This window comes from Ornithorhynchus anatinus, chromosome X5 (assembly GCF_004115215.2).
Source record: "Ornithorhynchus anatinus isolate Pmale09 chromosome X5, mOrnAna1.pri.v4, whole genome shotgun sequence".
Taxonomy (NCBI): domain Eukaryota; kingdom Metazoa; phylum Chordata; class Mammalia; order Monotremata; family Ornithorhynchidae; genus Ornithorhynchus; species Ornithorhynchus anatinus.
The window spans coordinates 4,189,277-4,206,916 of record NC_041753.1 but is presented as its reverse complement, the minus strand read 5'-3'; the positions used below and the strand labels follow the sequence as shown (position 1 = coordinate 4,206,916).

The following is a 17,640-nucleotide window of genomic DNA, read 5'->3' as shown; positions in this document are numbered from 1 at the left end:
GTAATAATCCCGATGGTATTTGTTCAGCGCTTACTATGAGCCGGGCGCTGTATTAAGCGTTGGGATGGATTCAAGCCAATCTAGTTGGACACCGTCCCTGACCCACGTGGGGCTCACGGTCTCGATCCCCATTTTACAGACGAGGCAACTGAGGCCCAGAGAAGTGAAGTGACTTGCCCAAGGTCACAGAGCAGACGAGTGGCAGAGTCAGGATTAGAACCCATGACCTTCCGACTCCCAGGCCCGTGCTCTATCCACTAGGCCCTGCTCCTTCTCAATATAACTCATAATGTCATTGAGAAGCAGTGTGGCTCAGTGGCACGGGCTTGGGAGTCAGAGGACGTGGGTTCTAATCCCGGCTCCGTCCCTTGTCCGCTGTGTGACCTTGGGCAAGTCACTTCACTTCTCTGGGCCTCAGTTCCCTCATCTGTCAAATGGGGATGAAGACGGTGAGCCCCACGTGGGACAACCGGATGACCTCGTATCTACCCCAGCGCTTAGAACAGCGCTTGACACATAGCAAGCGCTTAACAAATACGATTATTATTATTATCATTGTAACCTGGAGGCGGGGGAACGGACATTAATCAGGGAAGTCCTCCCGGTGGAGATGGGATTTCAGAAGCGTTTCGCCCGTCGCAGAATCTCCGCCAAACTCTCCCCTCACCCTTTTGGGAACGACACTTTTTCCTCCCACTTCCTCCCTCCGGCTTTTCCCCTCACACTTTCCCCCGACCCGTGTCGGCTGCCGTTATCCGCCATGAGAGGCAGCGTGGCTCAGTGGCAAGAGGCCGGCCTTGGGAGTCAGAGGTCGTGGGTTCGAATTCCCGCTCCGCGGCTTGCCAGCTGGGCGACTTGGGGCAAATCCCTTCACTTCTCTGGGCCTCAGTCCCCTCATCTCTAAAATGGGGATTAAAACTGTGACCCCACGTGGGACAACCTGATGACCTTGTATCCCCCCAGTGCTTAGAACAGGGCTTGGCACATCGTAAGCGCTTCACAGATACCACCATTATTATTGTTGCTCATCCCGCCTCCCGTCCACTGCGTGACCTTGGGCCAGTCACTTCACTTCCTCTGTGTCTCATCCGGACAAATGGGGATGAGGACTGGGAACCCTACGTGGGACCCCCGATGACCTGGTACCTACCCCAGCGCTTAGGACCGTGCTGGGCACAAATACCAACATTATTATCTTTACTGGGGAAGCAGCGTGGCTCAGTGGAAAGAGCCTGGGCTTCGGAGTCAGAGGTCACGGGTTCGACTCCCGGCTCGGCCACTTGTCAGCTGGGTGACTGGACAGGTCACTTCACTTCTCTGTCCTCAGTGACCTCATCTGGAAAATGGGGATTAACTGTGAGCCTCACGGGGGACGACCCGATGATCCTGTATCTCCCCCAGCGCTTAGAACAGTGCTCTGCACAGAGTAAGTGCTTAACAAATACCAACATTATTATTATTAGCGTTATAATTATTTCTGCCTCCCCCCTTCCCCGCCTCACACCTTTCCCGCCCCGCCTCCCCCTCCCCCCAGCTCGCGCTCTCCCTCGCGCTCTTTCCCTCGCAATTTTTCCCCTCACGCGCGTGCGCCGCCCCCCCTCCCCCAACTCGGCGCGAGCCGGTCTTATCCTAGTTTGGAAATGCAGCAAACGGCCGGGCCGGCTCCCATTGGCCGACGGCGGCCGTCACTCGATGGCGGGAAGGGCTCCCATTGGCTAGACGGAGGGGGAGGGCGGGCCGGCCCCGGGGAGCCGGCTATAAAGGGCGCGCGCCGGGGTGGGAGGGGGGGAGCGCGTGCGCGCGGCGGTGTTTGACAGCGGCCTCGGCGGCGGGGCCGGGCGAAGCCAGGCGGGAGCCCCCCCCCCCCGCCCGACGGGACACCTTCCCCTCCCCCCCCGCCCTTCACACTCCCCCCTACTCCCCCTTCCCCCCCGGTGACCCCTGACCCTTCCCCGCCCCCTCCCCACCTCTCCTTCCTCCCACGTGCCCGCCCCGTCTGGCAGCGATGAGCGAGGTGAGAGCCCGCGCGCTCCCCTCTCCCCCCCATCCTTTACCTGGGGTGGGGTGGGGTGGGCTGGGGAGCAGTGAGGAGGGGTGGGATGTGCATCCTGAAGACCAAGGGGGAAGATTCCCACACTCCCCCTGGCGATCTTGACCACCCCCCTTTGCCCCTGCGGAGGGGAGAATCCAGGGTGACACGGGGACGGGGGGTATCTAGGCAGGTGCCAGCTCGTCGGGGGAGTTGGGGAGCCTCGGGGGCTGCCATCTGGGGGTGATGGAGGGACCCCCGCCGCTGCCCACCTTTCCCCGGCCGCGTCCCTCCTCTTCCCGCCTTCTCTCTAGAGACGTCTCTGTCTTTCCCAAGGTCACCCCAGCCCCCCGGGGGTTCTGCTTCCCAATCTGGGGTTTAATCCACAGAGCCCACTTCCTGCTGGTGTAGGGGTGGGGGGCAGTTAGGGCCGGCGCCAAACTTTCCTCTGCTGGCCCTTGGGTTTGTCCAGGCGAGGTCCCCGTCCCTCCCCCCAACTGTCCACCCTTCAGACCCTCACTTTCCCCCCGTCCCCCACTGCCTCTCTCCTCTTTTCCCCCTTCTCCTCCCCCCTCTTGGTCCCCCCCCCCCCCCAGCGGGGCTCCCCCTCCTGAGGTTATTCCGGGGCAGTCCCTCCCCCAGCTTCTTCCCGGGAGCTGAGCGGCGTTCCCGCTCTCTTGCCTCCCCCGGTTGAATGGCACTTCTGCGCCGCCCCTCCCCGCTCCGTTTCCCCCCTCCCCCCAACCCCTTCCTCCCACCCGTGTCCCGCGGGAGACCACCACCCCACAGTTGAGATCCTCACCCTGGTCGCTGGAGGTAGATGGAGCAACGAAGAGAAGGAAAGAGCGTTGCCCGGGAAGGGGGTCTCAGATAGAGACCTCCTTTCACCTCCCCCCACCTCATAAGGGAGCGCCGTGTGGGCAGGTTGCGCGGGATCTGACTTAAATACGCATCACTAACCCTCCTCCTTTGGAGTTAAGTTTTTGGGTGCGAAGGTCGTCGGGTCGGGGATGACCGTCCCTCGAGGATCCCAGCCTCGGAGGCTGGTGGGGGTGAAGGATGAGGGTCAACGGGTTGGGCCCTCCGAGGCCTTGAGGACTCGGCTCGGCCATCGATTTGGACCTGGTGGGCCACAGGGAGTCCAGCGAGCTTGGAAAACTCCAGCCCTCGACCGGTTCTCCGTGACGCGAAGTTCTCGCTTCGTCCCTTTCAGGCCTGCCGTTCTGTCGGATCGATCTGCAGAGCTGTTCCCCTGCCGCCGCCCACCTTTCCCCGGCCGTCCCCCGCTCCTCTTCCAGCCTTATCTCTAGAGATGTCTCTGTCTTTTCAAGGTCACCCCAGCCCCCTGGGGGTTCTGGTTCCCGATCTGGGTTTTAATCCACAGAACCCACTTCCTGCGGGTGGGGAGGACCAGCCCCGGGTGGGGGGCAATTAGGGCCAACCCCGAACTTCCCTCTGCCGGCCGTGTCCCCTGGGTTTGTCCAGGCGAGCTCGGTTCTCCCAGTGTTCATGCGTTCATTCATTCAATAGTATTTATTGAGCGCTTACTATGTGCAGGGCACTGGACTAAGCGCTTGGAATGAACAGGTCGGCAACAGATGCAGTCCCTGCCCTTTGACGGGCTTACGGTCTAATGGGGGGAGACGGGCAGACGAGAACAATGGCAATAAATAGAGTCAAGGGGAAGAACATCTCATAAAAACAATGGCAACTAAATAGAATCAGGGTGATGTACATCTCATTAAACAAAATAAATAGGGTATTCCCTATTTATTCCCTCCCAGGGTCCCGTAGGAGCTTTTAGGAGAAAGTGACGCCCCTTAAGGTGGGTTTTAATGGCAGGATGGGCACAGACGCCCCCTGCCCATCCTCCTTCCTCTCTGCGATGGTTTTCGCCCCTCCCCCCCCCCCCCGAGGAAGGTTGGTCCCCCCTCGGCTGTTTCTAAATTTGAAATTCGCCAACGAGGCCGTCCCTTGGGAGTCCAAAAGGGAGGACTCGGCTTGGAAAACCCGTAGCAGGGAGGGGCAGGGGAGGGCGAGGGGCAGACTGCGGTCTTGGGACCCCCGGGTGGGCTCAAGGGCGAAGGCGGCTGGTAGCCATTCGAGGCTTTCGGGGCCGGCAGGAGGGAAGGAGGTGGGGTTGTGGGGGGGGGGCGTCTCCCCGGCTGTCAGCTCCAAGTAGAGCTAAATAGCAATTTAGCCGTCGGGGCCGTCATCCCCGAGGGGATGGATATTTATAAAACTCCAACGGCAAGAAGCTGAGCCTCCCGGGGCGTGCTGGGGGGGCGGGGGGGCGTCGTCCCTGCCCCCCCCCGGAGCCCCTCGGGCCCCGTTTTGTTTTCTTCCACCCGCAAAAGCCGTTGTGAGAAACGGAAGTGGGGGGCCCCCGGGGGGGGCGGGGAAGCCCCGGGGGGGCCCGTAGCTGCCTCGATTTTGCTAGCCCGGCGCCTCGGGCTCCCGGCCCACCCCCATCCCCGGGGAATGGGAAGCTCGGGAATTCCCGGGGGGAGCTTCCCAGAGGCTGGTCCTGGCTGAGCCGAAGCTGGGGGTGGGGGGGAAGCCGGCTTCGGGGCCCCAGCCCCCCACCCCCGTCACTCAGGACTGCAGGTGCGCCTGTCCGTGTCTTTGGGTGCGAAACTGTGCGATGGGGGCTTGGTTCTCGTTGGGATGGGGCCGGGCTTTCTCTGAGCATCAGGCTCCGGGATGGGGGCCCCCCGCCGCCCTGCCCGGTGACCCCAGTCTCGGCGGGGAGGGGGGGAGGGGGCGACCGACCCCCCCCCACAGCTCCTTGGGGGGGCCTGCCAAGCGTCCCCACCCTCCCAGCCCCGTTTCGCCTTCGTCCGCCCCGCCCCCGGCTCAAGTGGGGGGCGGCCTGGCGTCGGGGAGGGGGGAGATAGAGCCATCGTGGGGGAGCGGGAATCGATCCATCGAGGGGGAGGGGAAGGAAGCCACCAGGCCGGAGGGGGTGGGGGGGACCCCGAGGCCCAAACCGCTCGGGGCCCTCAGGTGAGCCACTCTTCCTCCTCCTCCTCCGGGGGTCCCCTGGCTCCCCCCGAGCCCGGCTCGCTGGGGGGCCTCGGATCCCCCGGCCCGTCCCCTTCCCCCCCGGCCGCGGGCACACGCAACATCCGCACGAATGGACGGTGTCACCTTGACGGACGAGTGTTTCCGCCGTGACCTCCCCCGGGACCGTCGAAGCCGCGGCGACCCTCCCCGCCCGGCCTCAGCTGGCCCCAGCGTGACAGTGAGCGTGTGAGCGACCGTGACCGAGCGCGCCCCGGGGGCTCCCAGACACCCAACGATGAGCCTGTCGTCCCCCTTCCTCCGAAGAGAGAAGAAACTGAGGCCCGGGTGACTCCACGGCTAGCCTGCTCTCCCACACCCCCACCTTCCCCTACTCCCCTTGGGCTGCTCTGGGGGGCTCGGGAGGAGGAGGGGGACGGACCCTGGAAGAGCCTTTCCTCCCAGAGGGGAACGGCAGCTCCGTGGAGCTCGGCCTCTTGGCAGAGCGGGGGAAAGCCTGCCGGGGCGGGGGACGTGGGGAGGGGGTTCTCACAGCGGTGTACATCACCGGGATTTCCCGAAGCTAAGCCCCCCGGCCGCGGAGGGGGTCGGCCGTGGCACCGGAAGGGAGGAGGGGGTGGGGAGCGGGGGGCTCTCTCCGAAGCTCGGCACCCCGACTAGGCCCGGAGTAGGGTGGGGGCGGGCTGGGAGGGCAGGCCGCTTCATTCAGTCGTTTATTGCATTCCGTCGTATTTGTGGAGCGCTTTCTGTGTGCAGAACACCGGACTGAGCGCCCGGGAGGGGCAGTACACCAAGAAACAGACACGGTCCCTGCCCGCAATGAGCCCCTTGGGAGCCGAAAGGCTCAGGTTCTCGGGGTCTCACTTGGAGGCAGGTGCACCCCGAGTTGGACCCGGGGGGAGGGTCGGGGGAGGTGGGAGGGGGGCTAGATTTGTGTTCTCTAGGGTGGTCTTTACCCTGTATCGACCCCAGCGCTTAGAACAGTGCTCGGCACAGAGTAAGCGCTTAACCCGTGCCATCGTTATTATTGACCGGAACCCCTAACCCCCGCCCTGAGAGGAGGAAGAGGACCTTGTGACTTAACTTCTCTGGGCCTCAGTTCCCTCATCTGCGGAATGGGGGATTCAATCCCTGTTCTCCCTCCTACTTAGACCAACGGAACTGATAGAGAAGCGGCACGGCCTAGGGGATAGAGGCCGGGCCGGGCCGGGGAATCAGGAGGACCCGGGTTCTAATGCCGGCCCCGCCACTTGTCTGCTCTGTGACCTCGGGCAGGTCACTTCACTTCTCTGGGCCTCAGTTCCCTCATCTGGAAAACGGGGATGGAGACCGTGAGCCTCAAGTGGGACGGGGACGGCGTCCAACCCGATTACTCCATCGCTTAGTACGGTGCCTGGCGCGGAGTAAGCGCTTAAATAATCTAATCATTACTATTATGTCGCGCGTGCTTTAATGCTTAGAACAGTGCTTGGCACGTAATAAGGGGCTCAACAAACTCCGCTATTTAGGAGGAGGAGCCCCTCAGGCTGGGACCTAAGGGACTTGCCCCCTTGGGGTCCCCTTTCGGGGAAACGGGCAGCAGTGAGGCCTGGGGGACAGAGCCCAGGCCCGGAAGTCCGAAGGACCTGGGTTCTGATCCCGGCTCCGCCACTCAGTCTGCCGCGTGACCTCGGGCAAATCGCTTCACTCAGTTTCCTCATCTGTGAAATGGGGATGAAGACAGTGAGCCCCGTGCGGGATGGGGACCGGGTCCCACCCGATTAGCCTGTATCGACCCCGGCGCTTAGGACAGGGCTTGACGCGTAGTAAGCGCTTAAGAATACCGTCATTATTATGATGATTCGAACCTAGAGGGTCCTCCCGCCTTCTGGCGGAGCCAGCCCGCCCCCCCCGCCCCCACCCCCCGGTGACCCCGTTAGACCGCAGGGAGATTAATACGTTTATTACGTGCGATTATCACCGGGAGGCAGGCAGTCCATTAGAGATGGGGAAGCAAGCGTGGCTCAGTGGAAAGGGCTTCGGAGTCAGAGGTCATGGGTTCGACTCCCGGCTCCGCCGCTTGTCAGCTGTGTGACTTTGAGCAAGTCACTTAACTTCTCTGTGCCTCAGATACCTCGTCTGTAAAATGGGGATTAAAACTGCGAGCCCCACGTGGGACAATCTGATCACCCTCGCTTAGAACAGTGCTTTGCACATAGTAAGCGCTTAACAAATACCACCATTAATATTATTATTAGAAATAAATGGCCCCCCCCCCCCCCCCGATGCCCAGGGGAGACTCAGCCCTGGGCTCAGCAGTCACACAACCTCGTTAGGCTGGGCTGGGAAGCCGGGCCGGGGTCCAGGACGCCTGGGTTCTCCGGCCACCGTCCGAGGTGGAGGAGATGGATGGGCGCTTGGGAAATAATAATGTTGGTATTTGTTAAGCGCTTACGATGTGCAGAGCACCGTTCCAAGCGCTGGGGTAGATACAGGGTAACGAGGTCGTCCCACGTGAGGCTCACAGTCTTAATCCCCATTTGACGGATGAGGTAACTGCGGCACAGAGGAAGGGAAGTGACTTGCCCACAGTCACGCGGCTGACAAGCGGCAGAGCCGGGATTCGAACCCATGACCTCGGACTCCCAAAGCCGGGATCTTTCCACCGAGCCGTGGGGGAGAGAGATTCCTGGGCTCTAGCTGCACCCCGCCCCGGGGAGGGGTCGAGGGGGGGGGGGTGGCCCGTGGGAGAATCTGGGAGGTCGGACTCCCCGTTCCCGTCTCGGTCTCTGGCCGGATCTCGGGGGGTGACCCCGAGCGGATCTCGTGGCTCGGTGGAAAGAGCCCGGGCTTGGGAGTCAGAGGTCATGGGTTCGAATCCCACCTCTGCCGCTTGTCAGCCGTGTGACTGTGGGCAAGTCACTTCCCTTCTCCGTGCCTCAGTTACCTCATCTGTCAAGTGGGGACTAAGACTGTGAGCCTCACGTGGGACGACCCGATTACCCTGTATCTACCCCAGCGATTAGAACGGTGCTCTGCACATAGTAAGCGCTTAACAAATACCGACATTATTATTATTATTATTATTATCTCTGTGGGTCTCCGGTTTCTGCGGAGGGGCCGGATGACTCTTCGGCGGGGTCCCTGCAGAGGCCGCGGGGAGGAAGGGATTGGGGGCCGCCCTGCCGAGGGGCTCAACCTCGGGACCCCCTTCTGCCTCCCCCCGCCTCCGGGCTCTTTGCCCAGTGACCTTCAGGGATAGCTGGTGCCAGAAAGGGGAGCTAAACAGCCCTCCCCCTCCCCTTCCCCGCCACATTCTGGGTTTCTTTCTTATGGCGTCTGTTCAGCGCTTACTATGTGCCCGGAGATAGGGACAGGCCAATTGGACACAGTCCGTGTCCCACATGGGGCTGACTGTATTAATCTCCATTTTGCAGATGAGGTAACGGAGGCCCAGTGAAGTGACTTGTCCAAGGACATTCAGCATTCGTTCAATCGTATTTATTGAGCGCCCACTGTGTGCGGAGCACACCGCTGATAAGCGGCGGAGCCGGGACCAGAACCCGGGTCCTTCTGACTCCCAGGCCCGGGCTCTATCCGCCAGGCCAGGCTGCTTCTTTACTTCCCGCCGTCTGGCTCCTTTCAGTTATTATTTCTTAAGTGTTTTCTACGTGTCAGAGTCCGAAGGTCACAGGCTCGACTCCCGGCTCCTCCGTTTGTCCGCTGGGTGACCTCGGACGAGTCACTTCACTTTTCTGGGCCTCGGTTACCTCATCTGGAAAGCGGGGGATTGAGACTGGGAGCCCCACGGGGGACAGAGACTCTGACCAAACCGATTTGCCCGTATCCACCCCAGCACTTAGTAGGGCGCCTGGCACGTAGTCAGCGCTTAACGAATACCACAATTTTCAAGCATCTTTCTAAGCCCTGGGGTGTCAGGGGAAGCAGCCTGGTTCAGTGGAAAGAGCCCGGGCTTCGGAGTCAGAGGTCATGGGTTCGACTCCCCTTGTCGGCTGTGTGACCGTGGGCGAGTCACTTCACTTCTCTGTGCCTCAGTTCCCTCGTCTGTCAAATGGGGATTAACCGCGAGCCTCACGTGGGACGACCTGATGACCCTGACCCCAGCGCTTAGAGTGCTCTGCACGTAGCGCTGAACAAATGCCAACATTATTATGATTATTACAAGTCAATCAGATCGGACACGGTCCCTGTCGCACGTGGGGCTCGCGGTCTTTATCCCCATGTTGCAGGTGACGTAACTGAGGCCCAAAGAAGTGAAGTGGCTTGCCCGAGGTCACACAGCAGGCGAGTGGCGGAGGGCAGCGAGGTGCCTATTCTTACTTGCCCAAAAGTGCCCTCGCGTGCCCAGCCGGAGGCCCGGGAAGTAGAGTTCTGTGCCTGTGCGAAACGAGCAGCCCGGCGTAGTGGCTAGAGCCCGGGCCCGGGAGTCAGAAGGTCACGGGTTCTAATCCCGCCTCTGCTGTGTGACCTTGGGCAAGTCACTTCACTCCCCTGGGCCTCATCTGTAAAATGGGGAGACTGTGCGTCCCATGTGGGACAGGGACTGTTGTCCCACACGGTCTGCTCGTATCTACCCCGGTGCTCAATACGGTGCCCCGGCACATCAGAATGACGGGGTTTGTTAAGCGCTTACTATGTGCCAAGCGCTGTTCTAAGCGCTGGGGAGGATACCGGGTTAGCAGGTTGTCCCCCGTGGGGCTCCCAGCCACTCCCCATTTTACAGATGAGGTAACCGAGGCGCAGAGAATAATAATAATGTTGGTATTTGTTAAGCGCTTACTCTGTGCAGGGCACTGTTCTAAGCGCTGGGGGAGATAATCAGGTCGTCCCACGTGAGGCGCCCAGTCTTAATCCCCATTTTACAGATGAGGGAACTGAGGCCCAGAGAGGTTAAGTGACTTGCCCACAGTCACCCAGCTGCCAGGCGGCAGAGCTGGGATTAGAAGTCACGGCCTCCCAAGCCCGGGCTCTTCCCACCGAGCCACGCTGCGTAGGAAGCGCTTACCGAACGCCACACGATTATTATTATTACTCCCGGGCAGGGCCCCGGGGTGGGTGGGGAGGTCCAGATAGCTTTCGGGGAGAGCGGGGAACCGACCTCCCTGCTCCCCGCCTCCTCCTCCTCCTTGCCCTCCCCCGGCTCCGGGTGAGCTCCTGGCTGCTTCCGGGGAGCAGCGGGGTGACGCGATCTTGTCAGGCAGCGGTTGCTATGGCAACCCCATTAGAGATGAAAGAAGGGAGAGGAGGCATGGGGGGGGGGGGGTGAACCAGGTCTGGGAGTTGGTGGGGGGCGGCTGCTGGGGAGGGAGAGAGACTGAGCCACGGAACGAGTAAGGGGGCTCATCCGAGTACACCGAGGGGTGGACGTGGCTCGCCTCCCCCTCCTCCTTCCTCCATCCCCGTCGGGTCGATCAATCAGTGCTATTTATTGAGCACTTACGGTGGGCAGAACGCTGGATTCGGCCCTCGGGATGATAACAATAACGTTGGTATTTGTGAAGCGCTTACTATGTGCAGAGCGCCGTTCTAAGCGCCGCGGGAGATACAGGGTCATCGGGTTGTCCCACGTGAGGCTCACGGTTCGTCCCCGTTTGACGGATGAGGTAACTGAGGCCCGGAGAAGTGAAGCGACTGGCCCACCGTCACACGGCTGCCAAGTGGCAGAGCCGGGAGTCGAACCCCCGACCTCTGACTCCGAAGCCCCGGGCTCTTTCCGCTGAGCCACGCTGCTTCCCCTAAGGTACAGTCCCTGTCCCACATGGGGCTCCCGCTCTTAGTCCCCATTTTACGGTCGAGGGAACCGAGGCCCAGAGAAGTGAAGTCACCCGGCAGACCCGCGGCAGAGCCGGGATTAGAACCCAGGCCCTTCTGACTGAGCCGCACTGTCTCTGGGGAGGACCGGGACGAAAGCCCAGCGGGCGGTGGGTTGGCCGAGGGCGCCCCGTCGTCCTCTACGCTCCCCCGGGGGCGGTTAGATGCCGGGAGGTCGGGTTCGGGGTTGGGTCCTTGCCCTAAAATGAGTCCCTCTTCCCTCCCTCGGCGCTATGGGGAAGGTGAATTCTACGCACTGGCGTGCGTAGGGGGAGGGAGCCGGAGTCGATGGGTGGAGATTGAGAAGTAGTTGGGCCTCGCGGAAAGAGCCCTGGCCTGGGAGTCGGAAGACCTGGGTTCGAATCCCAGCTCCGCCACTTGCCTGCCGTGTGACCTCAGGCAGGTCACTTCACTTCTCTGGGCCTCAGTGACCTCATCTGTCAAACGGGGATTAAAAGCGTGAGCCCCCCGTGGGACAGCCTGATTACCCGCTATCTATCCCAGTGCTCCGCACATAGTAAGCGCTCAGGAAATACCGTTGAACGAAACGCTATCGATGAACAAATACCATGATGATGACGATGATGATCACCTGGCTGCTGCGTTATCTTGGGCAAGGCATTTAACGTCTCTGTGCCTCAGTTTCCTCATCTGTCAAATGGGAAACTGACCATTTTCCAATTTGCCTCAGTTTCCTCATCTGTCAAATGGGGGTTAAGATTGTGAGCCCCATGTGGGACAGGGACCGGGTCCAACCTGATCGTCCCGTATCTTATCGAGCGCCGTCGAGTCGTTTCCAACGCACGGCTACTCCGTGGATAGACTTTCTCCGGAAAGTTCTGTCCTCCGCCATAATCCGCCACCTGTCGAACGGTTCTTCCGTTATCGTCGTTACGGTCTCTGTCCATCTGGCCGCCCGTCTGCCTCTTCCGCCGTTTCCCCGGACTCTTCCTAGCATTAGCGTCTTCTCCGGAGAATCCGTCCTCCCGATTAGGTGTCCAAAATACGCTCATCCAGATCGAGCCGTTGGGCCTTCCAGAGACCACCTGGGTCTAATTTGCTCTGAAACCCATTCATTTGTTCTCCGGGCGGTCCGAGGTACTCGCCAAAGCCGTCTCCGACACCTCATTTCGAAGGAATCGATGTTCTCTCTAGCCTGGGTTTTCACAGTCCGGCTTTCGGATCCATACGGCGTCGCCGGCAACACCGCGGAGGTGACGGTTTGGATTTTTGCGGCGATTGTTACATTTCATGACTTTTTCCAGGCTCTTCGAAGCAAGTCTTCCTAACGTTAATCTTCGGCGTCGTTCCTCTGTTGTTGACTATCGATCCCAGGAGGGAAAAACTGTCAACCCTTTCAATCTTCTCTCCATCCACTAGGAATGGATTAAAACTTCCAGGCGTCATGATCTTTGTTTTCTTGACCTTCAAATACATTCTTGTATCTACGCCAGCCTGGCACAGTGCCTGGCACACAGTGAGGGCTTAACAAATACTATGGTCAGTATTTATTATTAATCGTATTTATTGAGCTCTTATTGTGGGCCAAGCACTGTACTAAGCGCTTGGGAGTGTTCAATATAATATCAAACACAGATCCTGCCCAGATACCCTTTTTTTTTAAAAAAAAAAAAAAAGAAGGGGGAGGGGGTCGGGATGGGTCCTTGTCCTAAAATGAGCCCCTGGTGATCCTCTCTTCTCCCCACGGTGCCATGGCCGGAATGAGTCTCTCTCACAGACACACACAAAATGGGGGTGGGGGGAGAGGAGGAGGGAGAACCTGCCTGGTGAATAATAATAATAGTAATTCTTGGCTACAGGCAAATCAGTGGGGCCGGTCCTGGGAGAGGGAGAAGGATGTTCCCAGGAAAGCCTGCATCCCAGGTCTGCGAGCGAGGGGGTCGTCCCTGCTCCCCGCCCCCCGGGAAGCCCCTGACAATCACCACCGCAGACGGAGGGTCGGGGCTCTTGGCCGGCCCGGCCCGCCGGAGGGCGGAAGGCTCGTGACCTCAAAAAAACCCCAAAGAACTAAATCCAGAAGAAAAGGGAGTTGCTATTTTGGGAGCCGGAGAGCTGGACGGGGCTCCAGGGGACAGGGTGGGAAGGGCCAGCCGGGGGAGAGGAGGGAGGGAGGAGAGGGAGAATGGGAAAGTCCCTTGGTCCTGGCTTGTCCTGCAGGAAGCGCTGCAGGGAATTCCTGTGGGAAGTTCCCAACCGATCGATCAATCCATGGTATTTATTGAGCGCTTCCCGGGTGTACTTATTGAGCGCTTGGGAGAGCACAGTACATCAGAGTCGGTAGGCACGTTCCCTTGTCCACTTGCTGACTGTGTGCAGGACACTCTACTGAGCGCCCGGGAGAGTACAGTATAATAGAGTCGGTAAATAGGTGGGGAGTTTCCCGTCTAGACGGGGAGACGGGCATTAATAGAAATAAGTAAATGATGGATATGGACGTGGGGTGAAGAAGGGGTGCCGATCCAAGAACGGAAGGGAGTGGGAGAAGAGGAAACGAGTCGGGGAAGAGTCCCTCTCCCGGAAAAAGGGACTGTGGTGGAACAGGGGCGGGGGGGGGGCAAAAGGGGAGGAGGGAGGGTCTTCTGGCTCTCTTTCTCCTCGTAACGCGCCTCAAATGGACGCTCCTTTCCAACCGGACCAAGCCAGGCGATGGGACAGGCCGGGTGGGGACTTCACCGCAGAGGGGGATAACGATGGGTCGGTCAAGTTGCAGTTATGGGGCCGGGCCTCCGTTCAACCATTCGTTCACTCGCTTGTATCTAGCGAGCGCTTACTGAGTGCAGAGCACTGGACCGGGCACTTGGGAGAAGGCAATATGACCACAGACTCATTCCCTGCCCACAGTGAGCTTCCAGTCTAGAGGGGGAGACGGAGCCGAGTAGAAATAAATAAATGGCGGATACGGATGGAAGTGGCGCGGGGCTGGGAGGGGGTGATGTGTAAAGGGAACGAGTCAGGGCGACGCAGAAGGGAGCGGGAGAAGAGGAGAGGAGGGCTTAGGGAAGGTCTCCCGGCGGGGGCGACCGCGACCACGATGGGCAGGGTCCGTTCTGAGAGGCCCGTCAAGGGGCCGTGGGAGGACGAGGCGGGGAGTGCGGAGGAAGCGGAGGCGAGGGAAGGAAAGGCGGGTCCGGGGGTGGGAAGGCGGAGAGGGCACCCGAGGCCCCGAGATCGAGGGGCGCAACTCACAGCTGGGTAACGGGAGAAGGGCCCGGCGGCGGGGCTCGGAGCTGGGGAGCCGGAGCCGGTGAGCCCCGGCGGGCGTGGGGAGAGGCTCCCTCCTCCGGGCCCCATCCATCCCACCCCTCCACCCCCCCGGGGCCTCCTCGCCCCCCGGCCGTACCCGGCCTTCTCCCCGGGGGCAGCCCCCGGCGGGCCGGGGAGGCGTCAGCAGGCCTTGCCCGTTGCCGGGAAACGGCGGCTGGCAGCGGAGCCGATGACGCGTGGAAACAGTTCGGGCCTTAGGGTGGGAGGTTGCGGGGGGAGGGTGACCCCAGCCGCCAGGGAGGGGTCAGCCTCCGCCGCACGGCCCCGATCCCTCCCGCTTTGCGTCCTCTTGCCCGGGGGCGGCGGGCCGGGGGAAGGCCCCGGTCACCGCCGGCCCCGGCTTCACAAATCAGGGACGGGGTCACCCGCTGCCCTCTGGGGGAAGGGAAGGAGGCTGGGGCGGGGGCTTCCCGGCAGTCGCCCGTCGCCGTCGATTCGACGGGGCTCGGCCTCCGACCGCCGGGCTTTTAGCCTGTGTGCCCGGGGGCTTGAGGCCGGCTCGCCGTGGGCGGGAGATGTGTCCGTCGGGTCTCCCAAGCGCTTAGTACAGTGCTCTGCAAACACCAAGCGCTCAACCGGTAGGACGGATCGAGCGAGTGGGCCGTGAAGCGGGGCGGGAAGGAATTGGGAGAGGGGAGGGTCAGGCGAGGAGGTTCTGGGAAGCTTCCAAGGAAGACTGCCAGGGCGCGGAAGTGGACGCCGAGTCGGGGGCGACCTGCCCCCCGCCTCCCACGCTCGCAGGCGGTCACCAGGGGTAAGCGGGAAACCGTCGCTGAGGCGCGACGGGCAGGTGACCGCTGGTATCTCTCTGGCGTTGGGAAGGTTCCCCACCAGGCACCCCCAGTCCCCCCACTGGGCCTCCCGTAGCTGGGACCGAGGGAGGTCCGGGCCCCCCCCCCCCGCCCCCCAACTCTTCTAACTCCCCGTCTCCTCCCCTCAGCTCCGCACCAGCGAGCCTCCTTCGGCCAGCCAGGCTTCCGGCCCCGAGGCCAAGGGTGAGTGGGGTCCAGGGCGGCCGGGAGGTTCCGGGGGGCGGGGAGGGGGAGCCCCGACCCCCGGGGCCCAGGCCGCGGACAGCGCCGGAGGGCCGTGTGCGTTGGGGAGGGGGACGGCCCGGGCCCGGGGAGGGAGGGGCCCGTTCATCGCCGCCGTCCCCCGCGCAGGCAAAGCCGGGGACGCCAAGAAGGCCGAGGAGGAGGAGATCGACATCGACCTGACGGCGCCGGAGACGGAGAAGGCGGCCCTCGCCATCCAGGGCAAGTTCCGGCGCTTCCAGAAACGGAAAAAGGACCCCAGCTCCTGAGCGGCCCCTTACCCCCGCCCCCCCCCGCCCCCTCCCCGGCCCCTTCTCCCACGGCCCCCTACACCCCCGGCTCCTCCGACTCCCCGAACGCCACGCGCTCCCGAGCCCGTCTCCCATCCCCGGCCTCCGGCGCGCGTCGGGGCCCGGGAGCCCGGTCGCAACCAGGCCGGGGGCGGCGAGGGGAGCGTCCGTCTCCTCGCGGACTGATGGGGCGCCGGGCCGCCCCGCCCGGCGCCCGCGGCCTCCTGGCGGGGACCGGGCGCCGCTGAGATCGGGCAGGTGGGAAGGGCGAGCGGGGCGGTCCGTGGGCTAGGGGGCTCCGGGGGCAGGGCGATGGATGCTGCGATTACGCTTCAGGTGATCTATTTATTCCCCCTCACCACTTCCTCCACTGCCCACTCCCCCAACGAGCCGAGCCGAGGGGGGGCTGAAGGAACCTCTTCCCCCCGCTGCCCCTCTCACCCACCCCTCCTCTCTCGTCCACCCCACCTAAGCAGCTTTCCGCGTCAGTGCACGATGGGTAGATTAGAGAGGCCGGAAGCGGGGCCGGGCCCAGGCCCGAGGGGGGCGACTCGATGGGGGTGGGGAGGCCCTGGGTGAGGAGGGGGCGGGGGCGGGAGGGAGAATCAGGCCCGAGGCCGGGCAGCTGGCAGGGGCAATTTCTCGGGACCACCGGGCCGCCTCCCCCGACCCCCATCCCCCACCTCCCGCACTCCCCGCCGACCCCTCGCGGGCCCTCCAAGCCCGGATCCGCGGTCCGGTCACGTCCTGCCGCCTGCGGCGTCCGCCGTGGAGCCCCTCGCCGCCCTTCTCCGCCCGCTCCCCAAGTCCAACGCGGGGCAGCCCCTCCACCATTTTAGCATGTTTATAACTAATTAAAAAATCTCAAATCGGGCGTCTCTGCCCCTCTCGCTTCCTGGTAAAACGGAGGGGGGAGTTGGAGGGGTGCCGAGGGTGAGGGAGAAGCGTGGGTTTGGGGGACGTGGTTCCAGGCAGAGCCCCGGCTTTTCGTGAGGCGGAGAGCTTGGCCTTGCATCCTCGCCCGCCAGACTTTGCTTTCGCTTTGACCGTCTCCCCCGCCCCGGTTCCTCGTCTCCCGTCGTCTCCCGTCGTCTCCCGTCGTCCGTTTCCCCCACCGTCCCCCACAGCTTGCGGTCCTTCGCCACTACCCCGGCCCGTCCTCTTGCCCGGCACGGGGTTGGTATCTGCTGATTCTGGACTTCCTGCCCTCTGCAGCCCTCGGCCCCTCCCCACCCCCTTCTGGTTCCCCTTTCCCCGAAGCCTTGAGAGCCTCTCTCTTTTTCTTGAAAAATGGTCTTTGTTTAAACGCTTACTACGGGCTACGTGTTAAGCACCGGGGTGGACACAGACTAATCAGGTTGGACTCAGCCCTGGTCCCCCGTGGGGCTCACGGTCTTAATCCCTATTTTACAGATGAGGTAACTGAGGCCCAGAGAAGTCAAGGTCACCCAGCAGACAAGCGGCGGAGCCGGGATTAGAACCCAGGGCCCCCCGTTTCCCGGGCCCCGGCTCCATCCTCTAGGCCACGCCGCCTCTCCTCCGTAGTCTCCGTCTCCCCCGCTTCCAGCTCCCGCGGATATCCTGAGCCGAGAGCCTTTGCCCACTGGCAAACCGTCGCTGGATCCGATCCTCAGGGTGGCCCGGGAAGGGTTAGGGGGCGGGGGAGAGGGTCTCTCCCACTTCCTCGTGAAAATCACGGGAGAGAGACAGAGCCGATAGGTGTGGAAAGGTCAGTGTTTATTACGGGTGAGAGAGGGATCTGTGTCGGGGGCGGGGGCGGAGGGGGAAGGGAACGTCCGGACCGCGGAGACCCCCACGGCGGCCCCCTCCGCCCGACACGGCCGGGGCCGGGCCTCCCGTCTTCCCGTTCCTGGATTCCGTCGTTCCTAAGATGTTCCGTGAGGCCGGATCCCCTCCCCTCCCGAAGCGGGGCTCCTCCGGCCCCCCGCCCCCGTGTCTCTCCCCCTCGGCCCCCCGCCCGGGCCGGTCCCCCCCAGCCTCCCCCTCTCGCTCTAAGGTCACGTGGCTGTCGGGGGGGCGAGCTGGGGGCCGGGGGGAGCTCAGAGGTCAGGAGTCAGAGACCCCCGCTGCCTCTCTTCAGGGGAGCGGTAGACTGAGGGGTTGGCGGGGGGCACCCGGAGGCAGCCGCATGACGTCATTGATGCTC

The 17,640-nt window shown here is 62.5% G+C and overlaps 1 protein-coding gene across 1 annotated transcript; it reads left to right on the top strand.

Moving 5' to 3' along the window:
• Positions 1 to 1,923: 1,923 nt before the first annotated feature.
• On the top strand, positions 1,924 to 16,347 carry PCP4L1 (Purkinje cell protein 4 like 1). Its single transcript, XM_029055188.2, has 3 exons — positions 1,924 to 2,014; positions 15,090 to 15,144; positions 15,313 to 16,347. Exons 1-3 carry the CDS (start codon positions 2,006 to 2,008, stop codon positions 15,450 to 15,452), a joined length of 204 nt encoding a protein of 67 aa, XP_028911021.1. The 5' UTR covers positions 1,924 to 2,005; the 3' UTR covers positions 15,453 to 16,347.
• Positions 16,348 to 17,640: the final 1,293 nt, after the last annotated feature.

Excerpts from the sequence above, each read along its gene's own strand:
- PCP4L1 (XM_029055188.2), top strand. Across the intron at positions 15,145-15,312 it reads TTCCGGCCCCGAGGCCAAGG|GCAAAGCCGGGGACGCCAAG; the intron begins GTGAGTGGGGTC and ends TCCCCCGCGCAG.